The following is a 24,292-nucleotide window of genomic DNA, read 5'->3' on the forward strand; positions in this document are numbered from 1 at the left end:
AAATCCTTTGGTTATGCAAACCCACATTTTCATCAGCTGTCCGGGTGGCTGGTCTCAGACGATCCCCCAAATGAAGAAGCCAGATGTGGAGGTCCTGGGCTTGCCTGGTTACACGTGGTCTGAGGTGAGGCCGGTTGGATGTACTGCCAAATTCTCTAAAATGACATTGGATGCAGCTTATGGTAGAGAAATGAACATTCAATTCTCTGGCACCAGCTCTGGTGGACATTTCTGCAGTCAGCATGCCAATTGCACGCTCCCTCAACTTGAGACAACTGTGGCATTGTGTTGTGTGACAAAACTGAACATTATAGTGGCCTTTTATTGTCCCCAGCACAAGGGGCACCTGTGTAATGATCATGCTGTTTAATCAGCTTCTTGATATGCCACACCTGTCAGGTGGATTGATTATCTTGGCAAATGAGAAATGCTCACTAACAGGGATTTAAACAAATTTGTGCAAAAAAAATGTTTAAAAAATAAGCCTTTTGTGCGTATGGAACATTTCTGAGCTCTTTTATTTTAGCTCATAAAGCATGGGACCAACACTTTACATATTTTTGTTCAGTCTACATTAACACAATGTTCCTCACAGGCCTTCAATTACAGTAAATCAAATCTTTATTGAGTACATGATCAAAATCTTATTGGTAATTGGGTTGCAGAACTCTGTCTTTATCCCATCTGTTTTGAGGTCAGTTGATTTGATCTCTGCTGTTTGTAGCTCAGAGTGGTATGACCCACAACCCCTCAGAAGGGACTCTTGAGGGCCTGCAGCCTGGACCACAGCTGCTCGATGGGGATATTTGGCATGCTAGGGGGGTATCTGACAAGCAGGTAGGAGCCCCCCGCGACAGACACTGCAGCACAGAACAACAGGCCTTGGTTGATCACCTGAGGGGAAGATAATCAACTTTTTATTGATCTCTCTAAGGCTTTTGATACAGTTGATCATGCTATACTAAGGCAGAGATTGTCGAGTGTAGGTCTTTCAGAGCATGCAGTTGCATGGTTTGCGAACTATCTGTCTGATAGAACTCAGTGCACTCAATTTGATGGGCTTATGTCTGTTAAATTGTCTGTCTTTAATGGTGTGCCCCAAGGCTCTGTACTCAGTCCTCTCTTATTCACTATTTAAATACATGATTTAGACAAATGTCCAAAATGCCCAACTTAATTTTTATGCTGATACTGTTATTTACTGTTGTGCCTCGTCTCTTAAAAAAGCTTTCTAGAACTTGCAAACTGCTTTTTATACTGTTCAACATACCTTGTGTCAATTGAAGCTTATCCTCAATACTGACAAAACTAAACTAATGGTGTTTTCTCAAGCAAGAAATAGACCTCTGAACCTTTCACATATTACTACCTGTCAGGGCAAGGAGATTGAGGTTGTAACCTCATATAAATATCTTGGAATTTTAATTGATGACGGCCTCTCTTTTAAATTGCATATTCAACAACTTACAAAACAATTGAACCTGAAATTGGGATTTTATTTTAGGAATAAGGCCTGTTTTTCTTTTGAAGCCAGAAGGAGGCTAGTATCAGCTACATTTATGCCTTTACTAGACTATGGGGATATTTTATACATGAATGCTTCCGCTCGGTGTTTGACATCCATTGACACCCTTTACCATGGCACTTTGAGATTTATTTTAAACTGCAAAACCCTTACGCACCACTGCACTTTGAATACCAGGGTTGGCTGGCCTTCTCTAGTCACTCGTAGGCTCAGGCACTGGTATACTTTTATTTACAAAGCCATTTTGGGTTTACTACCTTTTTATTTTGGCATTTTATTGTTCAGAAATGTGGTGGGTACTCTCTTCGTTCGCAGGACTTTATCCTACTAACTGTTCCAAATGTCCGAACTGAATTTGGTAAAATGGCTTTTATGTACTCTGTGCCATCGTCTTGGAACGCTGTACAAAATACTTTTCAACTGGAAGAACTTGTCCCGATTGGTATTTTTAAATCACTGATGAATGATCTTGAGACTGATTCCCTGACCTGTCAATGTTTTTAATTTGCTGTTTTTGATTTTGTTATACTCTTGTGAATTCTATGGTTTTTACTAGATTACTTGTAGTTTTTCATGTTGTTTGTCTGTAATTTTTGTAATGACTTGGTGCTGTCTATCTTGGCCAGGACGCTCTTGAAAAAGAGATTTTAAATCTAAATGAGCCCTTCCTGGTTAAATAAAATAAAAAAACGTTAATTTTCCACTTAATTCCAACATTCATCCAAAAATCCCATCCATCCATTTTCAAGGTACAATTTTACCACTGTGATGTTATTTTCAAAGAATGTTGGCTATAGCAACAATTTTCTCCCCCTTCTCCTCTGTCCCTTCGCCTACACGTGCCGTTTTGTCTGTACTCGAGTGACGTTTTGAAGAAACTTTGACATTATCCCACATCCATTTGTTACGACAGACGTCAAAGATGGCAGGTCAGACAACGTGAATCAGTGCCAGGGACAACAGGCTCGACTAGCAACCTCAGCCCCTACAAATCATAATAGCCACCGACCATATCTGTTTGTCAGACAGGGAACTATTTTTTAAATATATTTTTTATTTAACCTTTATTTAACTAGGCAAGTCAGTTAAGAACAAATTCTTATTTACAATGACGACCTAGCCCGGCCAAACCCAGACGACGCTGGGGCAATTGCGTGCCGCCCTATGAAGGACCCAATCAAGGCTGGATGTGACACAGCCTGGATATGCACCATCTTCTTTTTGGTTGCAACAAGACTAGTGTTCTACATTATAACTTTGCTAGGTCACTCAGGTTAGAATCAATTCCCTTTTTCTTATCTTGCTTTTGAAAACATTTGTTGAAAGCAATACTCAAGCAGCAGTAGGTTAACGCATACTTGCCCTTTCAAAATGTCAGCAAGGCCAGATAGGCAGAGAAAGACAGCATAAACTGTCTAAAAGAAAATGTATGCACTTAAAGACCCTTGAACAGTGTAGAATGAACGTGTACAATGTCCTTTCTTACTTTGTCTTGCCAGTGCCAGTGTTTTACCACCTTATGGTACCTTGTCCTGGTAAATGTAACCTGGGAACAGTGTATGGTGAGAGACAGAGATGTATACAGAAACACACAGAAACAGAGTTTTAGAATGCTTCGCAGTAATGCACACTTAAAATCATATTAAAATGAATTCAATTTCATGTATTATCCAACTGGACTTAAATGTACTAGGAAACACTTGCCATGGTGTATAAGGGAATTATTGTCCTTGGCATGATAATGTGAAGGAAATTGTCAACGTATTTTCGGAACAGGAACCATTTGGAATTGACGTGTTCCCGCATCTAGAAGGATGCAAAATACATCTGTTAGCAAATCGAACCATCTGTGCTCATCGTAATGAAAAGCCCATTATTTCTCCTGTAATGCATGTCGTTGCAGTGACATTCACATGCATTACCTGCAGTATCATACACCTTCTGCTTTTTTTAGCCTTCAACATTTCACCCCCACAAACAAACAAGCTCATTAAAGACCAATAGGTGCCAATTTTCACAAGTATGTCCATAGAGCGACGGCTACCTTTTGCTCTGTAGTCAGGTGTTCTTATGATTCTGAAGGACTCTTGCCAAGGCGTTGTGGGTGTGTGTTTTCACGTGTGTGATCTCTGGGAAGAATGGCTACAGCGCCAATGTGACCGTATGCACGTGGAGAGTAATACTAAGACCAATTACTGTCTTTGGGCACAGATAAATGAATTAAAAGGATGGATGGTTAGAGAGAGCTGGCTTCCTGTCAATTACTCTGGACTCAATCAACCCAACCCAAGTACAGGTGCTCGGCCTGTGCATATTCTCTCTGCATATTTTGGAAGACAAGAGCTATGAAATTGAAATGACAGTAATAAGTTGCGCTAATTGTGTCAGAGAGCCTTTGGGAACGGGGGATACCTACAGTAGTTAGTTGTACAACTGAATGCATTCAACTGAAAAGTGTCTGAATCAGACAAGGTAAAAATCTGTCAGCTCAGGGATTCGATCCAGCAACCTTTCGGGTTACTGGCTCAAAGCTCTAACCACTAGGCTACCTACCACCCTGTCTTAGTGTGTTTGTGTTATCATGTCTTCTTGGTGCCACAAATTCATTCAGTGGCGCTTCATTAAATGCTGGAGATTATATATATTTATCCATTTGTAAAAGCCATAATTGTGAAATGATGTTGAATCAATGAGAACGGCCGTTAAGCTATTGATTGAGGCAGACAGAGGCCAAGGTAAGTAGATAGTCTATAATGTTAAAAGTGATATGATATTCAGCTCACATTTTCCCGCTGTAGTTCAGTTGGTAGAGCACGGTGCTTACAATGCCAGGATAGTGGGTTTGATTATTGGGACCACCCGTATGTAAGAAAATGAATGCTGTTACTTTGGATAAAAGTGTCTGCTAAATGGTGTATACATATTTGTGCTTTCATTCAATTGGAAGGTCATCACCATCCCTTTTCTAAACTAAGTGTTTCATTACCTATATGGAACTTTTCATCATATAGTTCTATAGATCCAGTGTCGCTGAAATCTGGGCGTACAGTTTGATCACTGTAGTTGTGTATGGCAAAATTGGGTCGTATTCATTAGGCACCAAATGAAAGAAGACAGACTAATACAAAGAGGAACTACTTGGACTTCATTTCTGTTTTCCAGAGCACAACATTTTAAACAGTTTTTCCGTAGCATGCCCTAATGAATAGCCTCAGACCCTGGTGATTGATTTTTCTTTTAAGTACTAATATCTAAATGGGTACTACATTACTTCAACGTAGTTGTACATGGCCAGGTCTGCAATAGCTTGGCCGTCTGGGACTCGGACTCTGGTGTACTCAGGCAGAACAGCACCTGAAATAAAAAATGAGAAATAGCATCGAATGAACAGATTATATGTAATTGGTTAGAATGAAAATGTGTCTACCTTTTCCAAACACCCTCAGACGCGCACATGTGCATGAAATGAAACATGGATATTCTGCGCCACTAACAAAACAAACTCATTTAGCAGGCGTCAAGGGGGAACGTGGATGCTGATGCTCTGGTGCTCTCACTTTCAAAGCGTATTTGCCTTGCAGTCTGTAATATTATGTGTGTTTACTCACTGAAGTCTTCGTTGAGCTGGTCCATGATTTCGTTTAAAACAAGGCAGTCTTCAAAGCCCTGAACGATGAGTTAACAACATGTTTCAAATAACATTGAGTCAACATATCTTATATTAACAATTAAATGGCACTGAGCAGTTGTTTTGATCCAAATGCGAATTACAGTGAATGCATCAATAGCATAGAGTATGTATGTGGTTGAGTGGCATACAATTAACCTATGACCTTGGCATTGCTAGCACCATACTCTTAGCTGATCCACAAGAGACCACGGAGGTCTCATATCTTCCATCCTCCTCCCCCTCTCACTGTCCCACTCTGTATATACTACATGTATTTCTACTTACTGCGTTCATCCCCTGACCGTAGAATGGCACCATAGCGTGGGCTGCATCGCCCATAAGGACGCACTTGTCACCAAAGTGATATGAGGAGCACTTCACGGACACCATGGCCTGGGCTGGCAGACGGAAAAAATCCCTCTTAAGGGCCTCCCTGTGAGACACAGAATGACCACTATGACATTGATATGCATAGTGTGGTACGTGCTGATTTCTCACATACAGCTGCACTGTAATACCTCATCCATGCTCTCTTTTCAACCACTGTATCTCATAAGAGGAGAATATAATCATATTCTTCAGGCTTGCATTGGCAGAGGAGTGCAGCTAGGACTTCAAACAACACACTGAGCTAGGGGTGTTTTACTGTAGGCGTAGCATTCTCTAATTGAAAATAAATAAGCAAATTCAACTGTGAATTTAGACTGTGTGTGGGGGATTCTAAAAGTAAACAGCAATTCAGCGGTTTCTCCTGCCTCATTTCAAATCAACCCTGAAAATACCTAGAGTTACACACCTCCGCTGTTTCCCCCACCCCGTCCATGTCCTATCTCACTATCAACTGCAGCTTGCTGTTCAGTTCAAATTGAAAACTCAGCTCCCCAGGTCACGTGACGTTGGGTCAGTAATTACACGCTCGAGAGACAGCGGCTGTTTGAGCTGTCCTGATGCAGGAAATTGATAGGGAGAGGGAGGGATGAAGGGAGGTAAGGATGGACAGCAGGATGGAGGGACAGGGAAGAGAAAGTCACTTACGCTCCTATTAGTGGGATGGCATCGGGAAAGTATTTCTGGAAAAACTCGATGACCTTGTCGCCCGTGGTAACTTTCTCAAACTCCTCAAATGGCATGAAGAGTGTGCAGTTGAAAGTCTTGTCCTAAGAACAAACAATATGGAGATTAACGCAGTAAGCCTGAACATCTGGATCAAAAATGGGGTTTCGGTTGTGGGAGTGGCGGGGGGGGGTTAAAGTTAACTTCCTGCAATTCTATGCATTTTGCCATGGCTAATGCTGTGTTCTTATGCTCAAACATTTAAACAAAATCAATACTCCTGAATTCATTATTTTAGTGATTGGTAATTGTCAAATATTTATTATTGAAAAATATATCGATCACTATCTTTTCTACATACTCTATATCTAGTTTTAGTAGTTTCAATTTAAATACAGAAAGTTTTTTTTGTTTTTACCCCTTTTTCGTGATATCCAAATTGGTAGTTACAGTCTTGTCCCATTGCTGCAACTCCCGTACAAACTCGAGAGCCATGCGTCCTCCAAAACACAATCCTGCCCAGCCTCACTGGCTCTTGACACACTGCTCGCTTAACCCAGAAGCCAGCCGCTGGCTGTGTCGGAGGAAACACCGCACAACTGCCGACTGTGTCAGCATGCATGCGCCCGGCCTGCTACAGAAGTTGCTTGAGCGCGATGTGACAAGGACATGCCGGCCGGCCAAACCCTCCCCTAACCCCGACGACACTGGGCCAATTGTGCGCCACCTCATGGGTCTCTCGGTCACAGCTGGGATCGAACCCGGGTCTGTAGGGACGCCGCCACTTGGGAGGCCGTGTTTTTTTATTTTTTACACTATGCAGTAAAAAACCTGATTGTGTGAAATGAGAGCACTTTCTTATTAATCAGGATTCAGTTAACCATGCTCTCAGTAACCTTGTCTGAGACCTGATGACTTCCGTTAACTCCCTGAGTGGCTAACATGCCATGCATCTAGTTGATGGATGTTGCTTATTGGCAAATCCATTACTTAGTCCGTTAATATGCATCAACGTCCACACCAGCATGGTCATGTGATCTGCGCTGGCCAAAATGGATAATCCACTTGGACTGATGGATGTGGAGTAAAGAGATGATGATGGTGGGTGTGTTAGCAGCTGCCGGGTCAGCCCTGGCTATCCATCAGCATCAGGCCAGCCTATCCCATGCGTCCTAAGAGTGTCGTTACCGTGGAGTTTCCCCGGCAGCAGGGCATTTTTCACCGTCCTCCCAATGCACACTGGGGCTGTACTGAGTAACAGTACTAATGTACCCTTGAATTAAGTGCTTTAACCTGGCCACAAAACAGAACAGCTTTCTCTGAATCAGTCAGGCAGAACTATCATAATGGTATTAATAGTAGCAGTTGTGGAGGCTGAGAGATGGGATTACTGACTATCTGCTTTGCTGACATTTCTTTTGAATGTTCACATCTGTTAAAAAGTAGGGCTGGACCTGTGGGACCCAGGGTATTTGTGAAGATGGTGAAAAAGGTTTTGTGACTAAATAATTTATTTTTGGTAAAGTGAACATTGGGCGCTGGACCAAGAGACCTATGTTCTGAGGTCAAGGGTCAAATAACCCTGTTTATACTGTGACTTCCTAACGGTGTCTCTTTTGCAACATGACATACTGTATAAATACACTATGTCATTATTGTGACATATACAAGTACAGCTTAGGTGCGATATACAGTGCATTTGGAAAGTATTCAGACCCCTTCACTTTTTCCACATGTTGTCACGTTAAAACCTTATTCTAAAATTGATTGATTAAGAAAAAAATAATATTTATTCTACGCACAATACCCCATAAGTAGAAAGCAAAAACAGGTAAAAAAAAAATGATAACTGAAATATCACATTTACATAAGTATTCAGCCCCTTTACTCAGCACCTTTGGCAGTGATTACAGCCTTGAGTCTTCTTGGGTATGACGCTACAAGCTTGGCACACCTGTATTTGGGGAGTTTCTCCCATTCTTCTCTGCAGATCCTCTCAAGCTCTGTCAGGTTGGATGGGGAGCGTCGCTGCATAGCTATTTTCAGGTCTCTCCAGAGATGTTCAATCAGGTTTAAGTCCGGGGTCTGGCTGGGCCACTCAAGGACATTCAGAGACTTGTCCCAAAGCCACTCCTGCGTTGTCTTGGCTGTGTGGTTAGGGTTGTTGTCCTGTTGGAAGGTGAACCTTCGCCCTAGTCTGAGATCTTGAGCTGTCTGCAGCAGGTTTTCATCAAGGATCTCTTTATACTTTGCATAGTTCCTCTTTCCTTCAATCCCAACTAGTCATCCCCACAGCATGATGCTGCCACCACCATGCTTCACTGTAGGGAGGGTATTGGCCAGGTGATGATTGGTGCCTGCTTTCTTCCAGACGTGACGCTTGGCAATCAGGACAAATAGTTTCATCAGACCCGAGGATCTTGTTTCTCATGGTCTGAGAGTCCTTTAGGTGCCTTTTGGCAAACTCCAAGCGGGCTGTCATGTGCCTTTTATTGAGGAGTGGCTTCCGTCTGGTCACTCTACCATAAAGTACTGATTGGTGGAGTGCTGCATAGATGGTTGTCCTTCTGGAAGGTTCTTCCATCTCCCTAGAAGAACTCTGGAGCTCTGTCAGAGTGACCATCAAGGCCCTTCTCCCCCGATTGCTTAGTTTGCCCAGGTAGCCAGCTCTAGGAGGTGGAGGCCACTGTGTTCTTGGGGACCTTCAATGCTGCAGAAATGTTTTGGTACCCTTCCCCAGATCTGTGACCTGATACAATCCTATCTCGGAGCTCTACAGACAATTCCTTTGACCTCACGGCTTGGTTTTTGGTCTGACATGCACTGTCAACTGTGGGACCTTATATAGACAGTCCTTTCCAAATCATGTCCAATCAATTGAATTTACCACAGGTGGACTCCAAGTTGTAGAAACATCTCAAGGATGATCAATGGAAACAGGATGCACCTGAGCTCAATTTCGAGTCTCATAGCAAAGGGTCTGAATACTTATGTAAGTAAGGTATTTGTAAGTTTCTAAAACCCTGTTTTTGTGTAGATTGATGAGGAATTATTATTATTTTTTTCCATTTTAGACTAAGGCTGTAGCAAAATGTGGAAAAATGGAAGGGGTCTGAATACTTTCCGAATGCACTCTAATGTTTAAACGACACTATTTTGACATATTCTAATGAGTCCATATTGTCTTTTACATTAGTTAGAGCCATTAGTTACAGACTATTTTAGAGACATTTTCTCATACTGTACACACTTCACAAATGCATCTCTCCAACGTGTTTAAACTTGCCTACGCTCTATTATCAAGTTTAGCAGCTGATAATGAAGCTGAAAGGATAAATATAGTATGGACATACGGGGTAAACATACAGTCTCTAATTTACACTCACCAAGTTGGGCAGAGCAATCATCATGAACGTGTTGCGTGGCCATATGTGCAGATAATCAGGCTTCATGGCAAACTGGGGGCAAAGTAAATTAAATTAGGGCATTATTACAGTATAAAGACATAAACACATCATATACAATAGACACAGCAGCTTTGCATCAACCAAAAGGTGATCAACATACAAAATGAGATGTTACCCAACGCCTTATGAAACACTATGGTGATACAATGAACTATAAAAACATCCAGTGCAGATCTGGGTTTAAATAGTATTTGCTTTCTTTCAAATACATTGAGCGTTTTATTTAGCCAGTGGTGAATGTGTGGGCTATGCACTTTTGGGACTATACCTTTAGTTCCATTGCACCGGGAGAGCTCATTCCATATAACCTTATTCATTATTATCTAAAAGGCAAAACTGATCCTAGCCCTGCTACTCCGAGACTCTGTTTTGAACATTGCCCCAGGTCTGATCCTGTGCCATGTTCTGAGCATCAGAGGACCAACCTCTCCATTGATGGGGGGCATGGTGATCTCCAGGTACCCATGAGGGATGTAGGTCTGACTGTAGTTGAAACGGCTCTGACGGAGGAACTGTTTCCGGATGGCAGAGAACGCTCCATCACATCCCACAATCAAGTCTGCCTGGATCTCTTCCACAAATAGATGCTATTCATGATGAGCCTTATTTATGGTTAACAAAAATGTGTCATCAAATGTGATCATGTAAAAATGTCAGTGTAAATAAAGTTGTCAGTTTGTAATGAATTATAAATAGGACTTGTGCACTAACCTCCTACTACCGAAGTTAATAATAACCCATAATGACAAAGTGAAACCTGTTTTTAGATTTTTTTGCAAATGTATTGAAAATTAAATACAGAAATCTCATTTACATAAGTATTCATACCTCTGAGTCAATACTTTATAGAAGCACCTTTGGCAGCGATTTCAGCTGTGAGTCTTTCTGGGTATGTCTCTAAGAGATTTACACACCTGGTTTGCGCAACATTTGCCCATTATTATTTTCTGGTAGATTTAAGTCAAAACTGTAACTCGGCCACTCAGGAAAACATTCACTGTCTTCTTGGTAAGCAACTCCAGTGTAGACAATAACCTGTTTCAGGTTATTGTCCTGCTGAAAGGTAAATTCATCTCCCAGTGTCTGGTGGAAAGCAGACTGAACCAGGTTTTCCTCTAGGATTTTCCCTATGCTAAGCTCCATTTTGTTCCTTTTTATCTGTTTCTATTCATTATGTACCTGCTTCCTTCTGTTCACTCAGTCAATTAGATTAGTTTTGTGGAGTAACTACAATATCGTTGATACGTCCTCAGTTTTCTCCTATCACAGCCAATAACTGTTCTAAAGTCACCATTGTCCTCATGGTGAAATTCATTAGCGGTTTCCTTCCTCTCCGGCAACTGAGTTAGGAAGGACCTGAATCTTTGTAGTGACTGGGTGTATTGACACATCATCCAAAGTGTAATTCATAACTTCACCATGCTCAAAGGGATATACAATGTCTGCTTATTTTGTTACCCATCTACCAATAGGTGCCCTCTTTGCTAGGCAAAAAAAAAACTCCCTGGTATTTGTGGCTGAATCTGTGTTTGAAATTCACTGCTCAACTGAGGGACCTTACAGATAATTGTATGTGTGGGGTACAGCGATTAGGTTGTCATTCAAAAATCATGTTAAAAACTATTAATGCACACAGAGTGGTCCATGCAACTTATTATATGACTTTTTAAGCAAATGTTTACGCCTGAACTTATTTAGGCTTGCCATAAAAAAGGGGTTCGAGACATTTCAGCTTCCATGTTTAATTCAGTTTGTAACATTTTCAAAAAACATAATTCCCCTTTGATATTGTGGGGTATTGTGTGTAGGCTAGTGACAAACAAATCTACATTTAATCAATATTAAATTCAGGGAGTAACACAGCAAAATGTGGAAAAAGTCAAGGGGCGTGAATACTCTGAAGGCATTGTATGCTGTTTAACACACACACAAGGCCACATAAAATAAAATGCAGGAACACAGAGACCAACTGTAAATAATAAAGCAAGAACAAGTCAATTTTAGACAGCACTTAGTTCTCCATTTTACAAGTCAGCCCAAAATGACTTTAGAGGAGGGAGTGAGAGAGAGAAGAGAGAAAGAAATATGTGTGTGTGTGTGTGTGTGTGTGTGTGTGTGTGTGTGTGTGTGTGTGTGTGTGTGTGTGTGTGTGTGTGTGTGTGTGTGTGTGTGTGTGTGTGTGTGTGTGTGAGAGAATATGAACTATTTACCTGACAAAGGTCATCGCCCCTGTTTCAGTGCTCCAGTTGAGTAGTTTGTGGGCAAAGTTCAGATTTATGTTGGGATACGTCTCTGCTGCTGCAGTTACAAAACAAAGAATTACAAAAAGATCTTATATCACGGTCATGACAAGACAATTCTCTGCCGTTGACTTACATGGCACTGCAAACATTGGGCAACAGCTAACAAAAATGCATTAAAATATCTCCTCTACTCAAAATTACAACTAACTAATTGTAGCATTAACGTAAAAAGTGAAGAGAATTAGAAGGGGGAGAAAGTAAGGGACTGTTGGCCCTGCATTAAATACCAACATTGGTTAAAGAAAATTGTGATAAATAAAGTATACTAGTTTCATTTAAAGACAACAAAAAATGTACAGCTGTGCCATATAGATTGCAAAATAGTTGGGAGGAGATTTGATGTACCAATTCCATGGTACGGGGTTTATGACCTGATACACAAAACGACATTGGATTCAAAACAAATCATTTAAATAAAGTTTTTCTATTTCAAATCAAATCAAATTTTATTAGTCACATGCGCCGATCGGTGTAAGGTCTACATAACATAGACCTTACATTGAAATGCTTACTTACGAGCCCCTAACTGACAGTGCAGTTTCAAAAAATACAGATAAGAATAAGAGATGTAACAAGTAATTAAAGAGGAGCAGTAAAAAAACAACAATATATACAGGGGGGTGCCGGTACAGAGTCAATGTGCAGGGACACCGGTTAGTTGAGGTAGTATGTACATGTAGGTAGAGTTAATTAAAGTAACTATGCATAGATGACAACAGAGATTGGCAGTGGTGAGGGGAGGGGGGGGGGGGCAATGTGAATAGTCTGGGTAGCCATTTGACTAGATGATCAGGAGTCGTATCGTGTGGTAGCAGAGAGAACAGTCTATGACTAGGGTGGCTGGAGTCTTTGACAATTTCCAGGGCATTCCTCTGACATCCCCGAGTATAGAGGTCCTGGATGGCAGGAAGCTTGGCCCCAGGGATGTACTGGGCCGTTCGCACTACCCTCTGTAGTGCCTTGCGGTCGGAGGCCGAGCAGCTGCCATACCAGGCAGTGATGCAACCAGTCAGGATGCTCTCGATGGTGCAGCTGTAGAATCTTTTAAGAATCTGAGGACCCATGCCAAATCTTTTCAGTCTCCTGAGGGTGAATAGGTTTTGTCGTGCCCGCTTCATGACTGTCATGGTGTGCTTGGACCACAATAGTTTGTTGGTGATGTGGACACCAAGGAACTTGAAGCTCTCAACCTGTTCCACTACATCTCCGTCGAAGAGAATGGGGGCGTGCTTGGTCCTCTTTTTCCTGTAGTCCACAACCATCTCCTTTGTCTTGATCATGTTGAGGGAGAGGTTGTTGTCCTGGCACCACACGGCCAGGTCTCTGACCTCCTCCCTATAGGCTGTCTCGTTGTTGTCAGTGATCAGGCCTACCACTGTTGTGTCATCTGCAAATTTAATGATGGTGTTGTAGTCGTGCATTGCCATGCAGTCAAGAGTGAACAGGAAGTACAGGAGGGGGCTGAGCACACACCCCTGAGGGGTTGCTGTGTTGAGGATCAGCGTGGTGGATGTGTTGTTACCTATCCTTACCACCTGGGGGCGGCCCATCAGGAAGTTCAGGATCCAGTTGCAGAGGGAGGTGTTTAGTCCCAGGATCCTTAGCTTAAAACTCTCTCGGTAGGTAATGTGGTCTGCAGCTTATCATGAGAAACTCTACCTCTGGCGAGCAATGGCTTGAGACTTCCTTAGATATCGTGCACCAGCTGTTGTTTACAAAATACATTCACCGCCGCCCCTTGTCTTACCAGACGCCGCTGTTCTATCCTGCCTGTACATTGTATAACCAGCCAGCTCCATGTTGATATTGTCGTCGTTCAGCCATGACTCCATTAAGCATAAGATGTTACAGTTTTTAATGCCCCGTTAGTAGTTTAATCTTCCCAATAACTCGTCCATTTTATTGTCCAAAGATTGCATGTTTGCGTTCAGAATTGAGGAAGTGGGGGTTTACTTGATCGCCTCCTACTCCTCAGAAGGCAGCCCGCCCTCCGGCCTCTCTTTCGCCGCCTCCTCTTCACGCAGATCACTGGGGTCGGGGCCTGTTCCCGAGGGAGCCGTACATCCTCCGCCTCGGGCTCGTCAGAGTCGTGAAAGAAGGAAAGGGATTCTGCTAGTCCGTGGTGAGTAATCGCAGTCCTGATGTCTAGAAGTTATTTTTGGAGAGATGGTAGAGATGGTAGCGGCAACATTATGTACAAAAATAGTAAAAAAAACAAGTTACAAACAACACAGATAAACAAACAAAAAAAAACACAATCGGTTGTGGGCACGTAAAATGTCTGCCTTCTGTTCCAGCGCCATTTTAACTATTTAAATGATTATACAAAATTATACAAAATTCTTGCAACCAATACTGTATATGGGGGGATACAACCATCCCTGCTCTGCAGATTTTGCTGCTAAGAGACAGAATCATTAGATCATTTGTTTTGGTACTGTACACATATGTAGCTTGTTTTTGGTCTCAGGTTCAGGTTCAGGAATGGCTGAAAAATTGGAACATTTACCTGGAGCTAAATCTACAAATAGCACTGCTGGGTGATTTAAAAAGTCATAGTCAATTGATCAATAATATAATAATACTCTTAGCAATAATGTGTATTTTTAAATTACAATCTGTAGAAATGATGAGAATAGAAAGGTTCAAAATGTTTTTGAACCATCACAGCACAGTTGAAAAATAAATGGCAAATAGATATAGAAAACTGGATGTTCTTCAGAGATAAATGGGAGGTGTTGAGGGTAGCTGAAGGATGGGACTAAAAACAAACAAAAGATAACCATTGTAAAAAATATACTGTGTCCGTAAAATGTATATAGTAAGTGTTGTTGTCCATTAGTTTACTCCAATTAGGGGAGGGGTGGTGGGGTTAGGGGAACATAATTAAGGAACATTTATTTAAAAGAATGGGGGATTGGAAATGATGCAGACAATTACATTGATGGAAGCCACAATCTATCTGTAATATTAAAGCTGATCTACCTCCCCTCCCAATTAAAAAAATTACAAAAAAATAAAAAATAATAAAGAAGTATATAAAAAACATGACAAAACCATTGCTACAGGCTTGTACATATATTGATGACTGTCAGTAAACACAGTCGACTGCTGTTATGTGACTTTCACATGTTAACTTTTTGTTCGGGAGAGCAAGGATCGACGACATAAGCCTGTTATACGACATGCACTAGTCTACTAAAACAGTGAGTATAGAGCTTTTTGTGTGCGCATGTCAACAACATTTTAGTACTGTGTGTAGGCTAGTGACACAAAATCTCAACCTGATCCATTTTAAATTCCGGCTGAACCACAACAAAATGTGGAAAAGGTCAAGGGGTAAAAAATACATTCTGAAGGCACTGTTAGTGGAAAGACACAATGTCTATATTTAACTTAAAACTTTACAAAGAGTTTTTAGACAATACTTTTTACAAGTACATAAGATAAGATCAACTTTTCTTCATCTTAATCATCTATCTTCGAAATGGCAGATGGACATACAGGTATACAATACAAGATGAACCTATTTCCCATTCAAGATGAGTGGATAAGAACACAGATTTTCAATAAGTACATGCAATATTGAGGCTCTGACATGCTCTCCAGGACTCATGGGAATAAGGAATTTCATTCTCCTACCTGACAACAGTTCTTTGTTGAGGTTGGCTCTGTCGATAGACAGGATGTACTGAAAGGAGATCAGGATGTTACTGTAACTCTAAACTAGGCCTACACAGAATAATGTGACACGTTTACACTGACACTACCACTATTAATACAAAAAGAGTGCATACTTCAGTCAACAAGACATTTCAAATACATTTTGGAGGCGATATTCGGGGAGTCTAAAAACAGTCAGTGACGGAAATGTGAGCAGGATCTGGGAGTTTGACTATTGTCTAGTAAGAAGAACTGAGATCATGGCATGAGTAAGCCTTTGATTGAAATCACCTTTTGAAGTGTTGCGTGCATGGGATAATTGATTTAGTGGAACATCTATCGGAAGTGCCCTTTTTCATCTTGTCCTTACTACTTGAACAACTGGGCAGGATAAAATCCCTCTCATTCCCCCCCCCCCCCTCCACCCACCACCATTCTCTACCTAGTTGGCCTCCCATTATTATTTTCCATCCCTTTGTTCTATGTCTGACTGTGCCTTTTCTCTTTTGTTTCTCACTTCTCTCATCTGCATTGCCCCCCGACATCCTGTCTTCACCACTTCTCTTAATGAGAGAGGGATTACTGATCATAGTTTTTCCTCTTTAAAAGGCAGAAGAAGACAGAGGATAAAACCCTAGACAACATCAGACACATCACAGCTATGTGTACACAATAGGGATTTCCTCCCTCTGCACATTGCAGAGTACCTGTCCTAACCTGCGCATAACATTTATACTATGGGGCGGAATTACAGCTCATGTCATCTATCATGGATACAGAACTAAACGTGTGACAGTGTTGGGACATTTCAACAACACTGGACCAGACCTGGGGTCAAATACCATCATTTTAAATACTTTAGCTGTGCTTCATTAAGCTTGCTTGTTGAAATTCCCCCCAAATTTGCTAACGCCACCCACCTGGCACTCCGGGCAGGCTAAAGCAAATGCTCAAAGTATTCTAAAGAGTACATAGTATTTGAACCCATGTCTGTACTGGTCACGGTGGGCTTCTGAGGTCAAGGGGGGTGCCGTGGACATTGGAGGGACATTATGGGGTATATGGAATTGTTTTAAGAAGGTTATACCAAGGATAATTTTGCTGTTTGATTTTTAATTTTGAAGTATAACATATATATAAAACAATTATTTGATGAAACCTTATTTTTGTCCTTATTGCTATTAGCCCCTACAAACACATTGAATAACACATTCACTACATGGAACAACAGATAGTCCCCCACCCCCCAAAAAAAAAAAATGTAAAGGAAGTTTGTTCTGAAGTGTCTGTCCTCTATCTGAGAGATGTAAGAAAGATCAGGAAACATTTGTTATTTATTTCTTTCATCTATTTAACCCCTTATTTTTGGCACTAAACTGTATCCATATATGCTTCCATTAATCTTTTCAACTGGTACCAGGGGACATTCAGACAAGTCTTCTGAGGCTTGTGGGCATCCTAGAGCAAAAAAAATTGGAGTGGGATTTGCTTCCATTGCCTTTTTTTCCCAAAATGCCATGCCACAATTCAATAACGAGCCTTATGCTACAGCGACAAAGTGATAACTAAGAGAGAGTGGGAGTGACAAATGAAGCCTCTCATCAAGTCTGCATTTAAGGTACTGTAATTATACATCAGTAATACAAAACGCTGACAGACTGCTGCTTTACAAGATAATGGCCATCCTTTGTCTTGCTTGTCAAATGTATTAATCATCTATCTAATGGGATTTGCAGTGTGATGTGTGTAGGCAGTGCAGCAGCAGAATTACCTGGCCTTTCTTGCCATAAGGAATGGGAGACTGTGTCCCGTTCAAAGCGTGGATCATTCTGGAATGCATGGGAATTCCTTTGGAGATAATCTGGAGAAGAAATCAAAACGGGTCAGATTTTCCTCGTGAACAGGGACCAAGGTCGTTTTTACAGCTGAGGTCCTGAATGACAGATTTGACAGAAAATACACGCATCAAAACACAAATACAAAATGCACATTATTGGTGTATCGACAACAATAACGTGGTGAAGACAAACCTAGCGAAAAAGGAATACATCGCTAAGTTCTCTAACAACGATTGGCAAAATGTTCAAAACACATCTATCTGTTCGGCCATAGTTCAGAAGAGTGAATATTCTTTGCTCTAAATATGGGCTACCTAAGTTCATTCTGTCCCTCATCATGACTGGCCTTGAAGTTTTATTTAAAAAGTTGGCGAAGCAAACCTGACCCTGTCATGCTGAAAAGTAATTGAAGTGTAAAACAACCTTCTGACGCAGTGCCTGCTGAGCCATACATAACACCCTAGGTGTGCTAAATGCGTGCCCACTAAAATAATATAATAGCTTACTTCAGTTGCCAGAATATAACACTTTAGAGAATTGTAAGTACCCATGGGGCTTGGGTACAGGCACTTCAAATATTTCATAATTATGAACGCATCAAAATAAAATCAAAGAGCGGTTGCCTGCTTCCGTTTTCATCTCTTATACGGTCAGATCAGCAGATGTCACAAAGTGCTTACACAGAAACAGCCTAAAACGCAGCCTAAAACTCTAAACAGCAACCAATGCAGATGTAGAAGCACGGTGGCTAGGAAAAGGCAGGAGCCTAGGAAGAAACCTGGAGGAAGGTACCAGGCTGAGGGGTGGCCAGTCCTCTTCTGGCCGGATGGAGATTATTAGAGTAACTGGTCATTAAAGCCAGATCATTCTTCAAGATGTTCAAATGTTCATAGATGACCAGCAGGGTCAAATAATAATCGCAGTGGTTGTATAGGGTGCAACAGGTCATCACCTCAGGAGTAAATGTCAGTTGGCTTTTCATAGCTGAGCATTCAGAGGTCAAGACAGCAGGTACAGTGGAGAGAGAGAGAGAGAGCGAGAGAGAGACTTATTAACGAGGGTAAAAGCTGCCAGTACAGTGTGTCCTCTGTCTGCTTTGGAGAGATTTTGAGGGTGGGGAGGGGGGGGGGGGGGGCATGGTTACTATGTGGCGATTTATTTAAAGCTGAAAGCAAACAGCCCCTGAGTCAAACCTGGATGTCATTTGTGAGTGGAGAGAGACAGGGAACTGCGTAACATTACAGAAAACGTTATCCCCCCCAGAGTGGGTGTGTGATGCACCTGTATCGTATAACAAGAATAACTTTTATACTTGGATCACTTTGTTTTTGCAACGAGAGAGAGAGAGAGAGAGAGAGAGAGAGAGAGAGAGAGAGAGAGAGAGAGAGAGAGAGAGAGAGAGAGAGAGAGAGAGAGAGAGACGACGAAAACAGCAGGTCCAGGACAAGGTAGCACATCCGGTGAACAGGTCAGGGTTCCATAGGCAAAACATTTGATTTCCCACAGTGGTAGCCAACGACGGACAAACCAGGACAACATACCGTGTCTTCCATTCCCACGTGCTTCAAAGCCTGGCGACCCCTGTGAGACAGAACTAGATTGATGCTTCTTCCTTTGACTATTTTGGCTTGGCGGATATCTGGTCAGGATCATAGATAGAAAGCAATTTCAAACATTAAAGAATTATGAGACTCAAATCTAACATACACAAGCACCTTCTAATCAGAGTTTATTTGCACGTGCACAGGATGTAAATGGTACAGTGAAAATCTTACTCGCAAGCTCTCCTCAAAAGTACAGTACACTTCATCAAAAATGTTCACAAATAAGTCATAAAAAGTCATAAAAATAGTGATGTTGGAAATACATACACAATAAAAATATACAGTATAAACTATAAATTGTGCTAAAGTGAATAGTGACCTGGTTGAGCTGCTTGTCAATCCAAATGTAATATGTCTGCATCTGGGAAATGCTTGTGAAACCAGTGTCATATATATCATATGCCAATGGTAATAACTTATTTTGTAACTAAAATGTATGTTTAGATTGCTGTGTGATAGCTACCAAGACAAAGCCATTGTGCTTTGTTGTTTGGAATATTGTAGTGACTAATGACTGCATGCAGTGCATACTTCCCGAAATAAATGCAGACTGCTTTGTAGCTATTCAAAATCAGAGATAGTGCTTAATATGTGGCATAATCAAGTGTTTACCTTCTCGAGATTCAAAGACCTCTACTTGAAAACCTCTTTTTGCAAAGTAGCAGGCATTCAAGTTGCCGACCTGAGAGAAAGAGTTGAATGAGTCTGTTAAAGGCTTACATATTTTTGCATTAGTTCATGGTGGAGGCAGCATCTATTTAAATGGTTACCGCTTGTGATAAAAATGGAAATGGATTTAAAAAAAATATAGATATATGGTTACTGCAAAGCGATATCCGAGAAAGAGATCAAGAGTGAAAGATCAAAATGGTCAATTACTGGTAGGATTTACTCCTCTGTACAGGATGTTTCTCTAATGGCCTACTAGGAAAAGTATAACCAGTGATAATACTGGTTGTTAACAACCTCAATTCTGTTAGCTATGTTATTCAGTCATGCATTTTACACCATCTATTAGGAGCGAATCTGCAGTGTAGCAAATTGACAAAGCCAAAAGTTGTCCTATAACCCCAAGAAATGAACGGTCCTCAATGAGTATCACGAAATATAAATAAATATTTTTTTTTTAGAAATAGATACATAGTTTATGTTGTGCTAAGCTTTTCATAACAGCATATATCAGCAGACTGACAGACCCTTTTGATTGACATTTACATTATCCACTTAAACGTTTACTTCTTACCAAACCACCTCCCACCACAGCCACCACTTTTTTCTTGCTGGTTGATTTGCTGTCATTGGTTGAATAATCCATTGTAGTTTACGTCGTTGTGCTGGAGTCTTGCAGAGTCCGTTTTGTCTTTTAGTGTTCTGAAATTAATTTGTGCATTAGCCGATGAAATTAAAACATTATTTTTTTTATCGGGGACAGTCAGGGTTTTGAGGGAGGAGCGACCCCGGAACTCGTTGTGGCTTCTCTTTTCCTCACGATGCAAACAAAACACAGAGATAGTTCAGAGTTGAGGAATTTCCCATAAACAGAGAAACAGCAAGATAACAAGAGCTGCCGGATTACATACATTTGACTAACGGCTGTGTGAATGATCTGATAGGGGATTATGTTGTCATATAAAATCACTTAATTAAAAAAAAAAAATGACTGTGCTCCAGAATCGCTAATCAAAGTTGTGCAACAAAAGAACAGGTCCATACCGATGCCTACGGACATTGGAGGAAATTACACATTTACTCTGAAATTCAACAATTGGATGCTGGTTTACTTTAAATTGCTCATACTGTACCGCCGGGATCGATCAACATGGGTCTCTTGTTCCCTCGACTGGCCATGTAAGCATAAAGCCCCCACCCACACATTTCAAGCAAACATAAGAACAATATTTTTTTTACTTCAGGATAACATTTAAAAAAAAAAGATAAATTACAATAGGTTAGTGGTTTTCAAACCTCTCCTCAGGGACCCTTAGAGCAGGGATGGGCAACTCCAGTCCTCAGGGGCCTGAATGTTGGACAACCTGCCTGTTCACACCACTACCATCCAGAAGGCAAGGTTCATCAAAGCTGGGACCGAGAGACTGCTAAACAGCTTCTATCTCAAGGCCATAAGACTGCTAAACAGCAATCATTAACTCAGAGAGGCTGCTGCCTAAATTGAGACCCAATCACTGACCACTTTAATAAATAGATCACTAGTCTCTTTAAACAATACCACTTTAAATAATGCCACTTTAATAATGTATACATATCTTACATTACCCATATCATATGTATTTACTGTATTTTATACCATCTATTGCCGCTCGGCCATCGCTCATCCATATATTTATGTGTACATATTCTCATTCACCCCTTTAGATTTGTGTCTATTAGGTAAGGGAAATTGCTAGACTACTTGTTAGATATTACTGCACTGTCTGAACTAGAAGCACAAACATTTCGCTACACTCGCATTAACATATGTTGACCATGTGTATGTGACAAATAGAAGAGGGGCGGGGGGGTATGCCTTATGATTAACGAGACGTGGTGTGATCATAACAACATACAGGAAATCAAGTCCTTCTGTTCACCTGACTTAGAATTCCTCACAATCAAATGTCGACCACATTATCTACCAAGGGAATTCTCTTCGATTATAATCACAGCTGTATATTTACTTAACCTTTATTTTACTAGGCAAGTCAGTTAAGAACAAATTCTTATTTTCAATGACGGCCTAGGAACAGTGGGTTAACTGCCTGTTCAGGGGCAGAACGACAGATTTCTACCTTGTCAGCTCGGGGATTTGAACTTGCAACCTTCCGGTTACCTGTCCAACGCTCTAACCACTAGGCTACCTATATTCCCCCCCAAGAAGACACATCGATGGCCCTGAACAAACTTTATTTGACTCTATGTAAACTGGAAACCACATATCCTGAGGCTGCATTCATTGTAGCTGGGGATTTTAACAAGGCTAATCTGAAAATTCTATCAGCACATCGATTGCGCAACCAGGGCTGGTAAAACCCTGGATCATTGTTATTCTAACTTCCGCGACGCATATAAGGCCCTCCCCCGCCCTCCTTTCGGAAAAGCTGACCACGACTCCATTTTTTTGCTTCCAGCCTACAGACAGAGACTAAAACAAGAAGCTCCCGCACTCAGGTCTATTCAACGCTGGTCCGACCAATCTGATTCCACGCTTCAAGACTGCTTCGATCACGTGGATTGGGATATGTTCCAACAACAACAATGACGAATACGCTGATTCGGTGAGCGAGTTCATTAGAAAGTGCATTGATGATGTTATACCCACAGCAACGATTAAAACATTCCCAAACTAGAAACAGTGGATTGATGGCAGCATTCGCGTGAAACTGAAAGCGCGAACCACTGCTTTTAACCAGGGCAAGGTGACCGGAAACATGACGAATACAAACAGTGTAGCTATTCCCTCCGCAAGGCAATCAAACAAGCTAAGCGTCAGTATAGAGACAAAGTAGAGTCGCAATTCAATGGCTCAGACACAAGAGGTATGTGGCAGGGTCTACAGTCAATCATGGATTACAAAATGAAAACCAGCTCCGCCGCGGACCAGGATGTCTTGCTCCCAGGCAGACTAAATAACTTCTTTGCTCGTTTTGGGGACAATACAGTGCCACTGACACGGCCCGCTATCAAAACCTGCGGACTCTCCTTCACTGCAGCCGACGTGAGTAAAACATTTAAACGTGTTAACCCTCGCAAGGCTGCAGGCCCAGACGGCATCCCCAGCCGTGTCCTCAGAGCATGCGCAGACCAGCTGGCTGGTGTGTTTACGGACATATTCAATCAATCCTTATCCTAGTCTGCTGTTCCCACATGCTTCAAGAGGGCCACCATTGTTCCTGTTCCCAAGAAAGCTAAGGTAACTGAGCTAAACGACTACCGCCCCGTAGCACTCACTTCCGTCATCAGGAAGTGCTTTGAGAGACTAGTCAAGGACCATATCACCTCCACCCTACCTGACACCCTAGACCCACTCCAATTTGCTTACTGCCCAAATAGGTCCACAACGACGCAATCGCAACCACACTGCACACTGCCCTAACCCATCTGGACAAGAGGAATACCTGTGTGAGAATGCTGTTCATCGACTACAGCTCAGCATTTAACACCTAGTACCCTCCAAACTCGTCATCAAGCTTGAGACCCTGCGTCTCGACCCCGCCCTGTGCAACTGGGTACTGGACTTCCTGACGGGCCGCCCCCCAGGTGGTGAGGGTAGGTAACAACATCTCCACCCCGCTGATCCTCAACACTGGGGCCCCACAAGGGTGCGTTCTGAGCCCTCTCCTGTACTCCCTGATCACCCACGACTGTGTGGCCATGCACGTCTCCAACTCAATCATCAAGTTTTCGGACAACACCACAGTGGTAGGCTTGATTACCAACAACGACGAGACGGCCTACAGGGAGGAGGTGAGGGCCCTCGGAGGGCCCACAGTGGCTAGGAAAAGGCAGGACCCTAGGAAGAAACCTGGAGGAAGGTACCAGGCTGAGTCCTCTTCTGGCCGGATGGAGATTATTAGAGTAACTGGTCATTAAGCCAGAACATGCTTCAAGATGTTCAAATGTTCATAGATGACCAGCAGGGTCAAATAATAATCACAGTGGTTGTATAGGGTGCAACAGGTCATCACCTCAGGAGTAAATGTCAGTTGGCTTTTCATAGCTGAGCATTCAGAGGTCAAGACAGCAGGTACAGTGGAGAGAGAGAGAGAGAGAGAGAGAGAGAGAGAGAGAGAGAGAGAGAGCAGAGAGAGAGAGAGAGACTTATTAACGAGGGTAAAAGCTGCCAGTACAGTGTGTCCTCTGTCTGCTTTGGAGAGATTTGGTGGGTGAGAGGGGGGGGGGGGGGGGGCATGGTTACTATGTGGCGATTTATTTAAAGATGAAAGCAAACAGCCCCTGAGTCAAACCTGGATGTCATTTCTGAGTGGAGAGAGACAGGGAACTGCGCTCTACTCCACCCCTACAGCTACGTAACGTTACAGAAAACGTTATCCCCCCAGAGTGGGTGTGTGATGCGCCTGTATCGTATAACAAGAATAACCTTTATATGAAAGAGGGTGTTTGGTCATTAAGCAAACCAGCAGCGTTATGATTTGGATCACTTTGAGAGACGAA

General features: G+C 41.9%; 1 protein-coding gene across 1 annotated transcript; it reads right to left on the reverse strand.

Moving 5' to 3' along the window:
• Positions 1 to 486: 486 nt before the first annotated feature.
• On the reverse strand, positions 487 to 21,224 carry LOC110532536 (kynurenine 3-monooxygenase). The gene is given in 16 exon segments (XM_090237019.1): positions 487 to 894; positions 3,012 to 3,071; positions 3,230 to 3,331; positions 4,797 to 4,879; positions 5,134 to 5,191; positions 5,481 to 5,628; positions 6,231 to 6,352; positions 9,635 to 9,706; positions 10,141 to 10,302; positions 11,919 to 12,013; positions 15,661 to 15,709; positions 17,453 to 17,542; positions 19,061 to 19,158; positions 19,736 to 19,805; positions 20,367 to 20,494; positions 21,089 to 21,224. Coding segments are annotated over 15 exon segments (1,425 nt in total). The 5' UTR covers positions 20,439 to 20,494; positions 21,089 to 21,224; the 3' UTR covers positions 487 to 750.
• Positions 21,225 to 24,292: the final 3,068 nt, after the last annotated feature.

The sequence above is a fragment of the Oncorhynchus mykiss genome, chromosome 1 (genome assembly GCF_057628025.1).
Source record: "Oncorhynchus mykiss isolate SJ-2025 chromosome 1, ASM5762802v1, whole genome shotgun sequence".
NCBI classification, from domain to species: domain Eukaryota; kingdom Metazoa; phylum Chordata; class Actinopteri; order Salmoniformes; family Salmonidae; genus Oncorhynchus; species Oncorhynchus mykiss.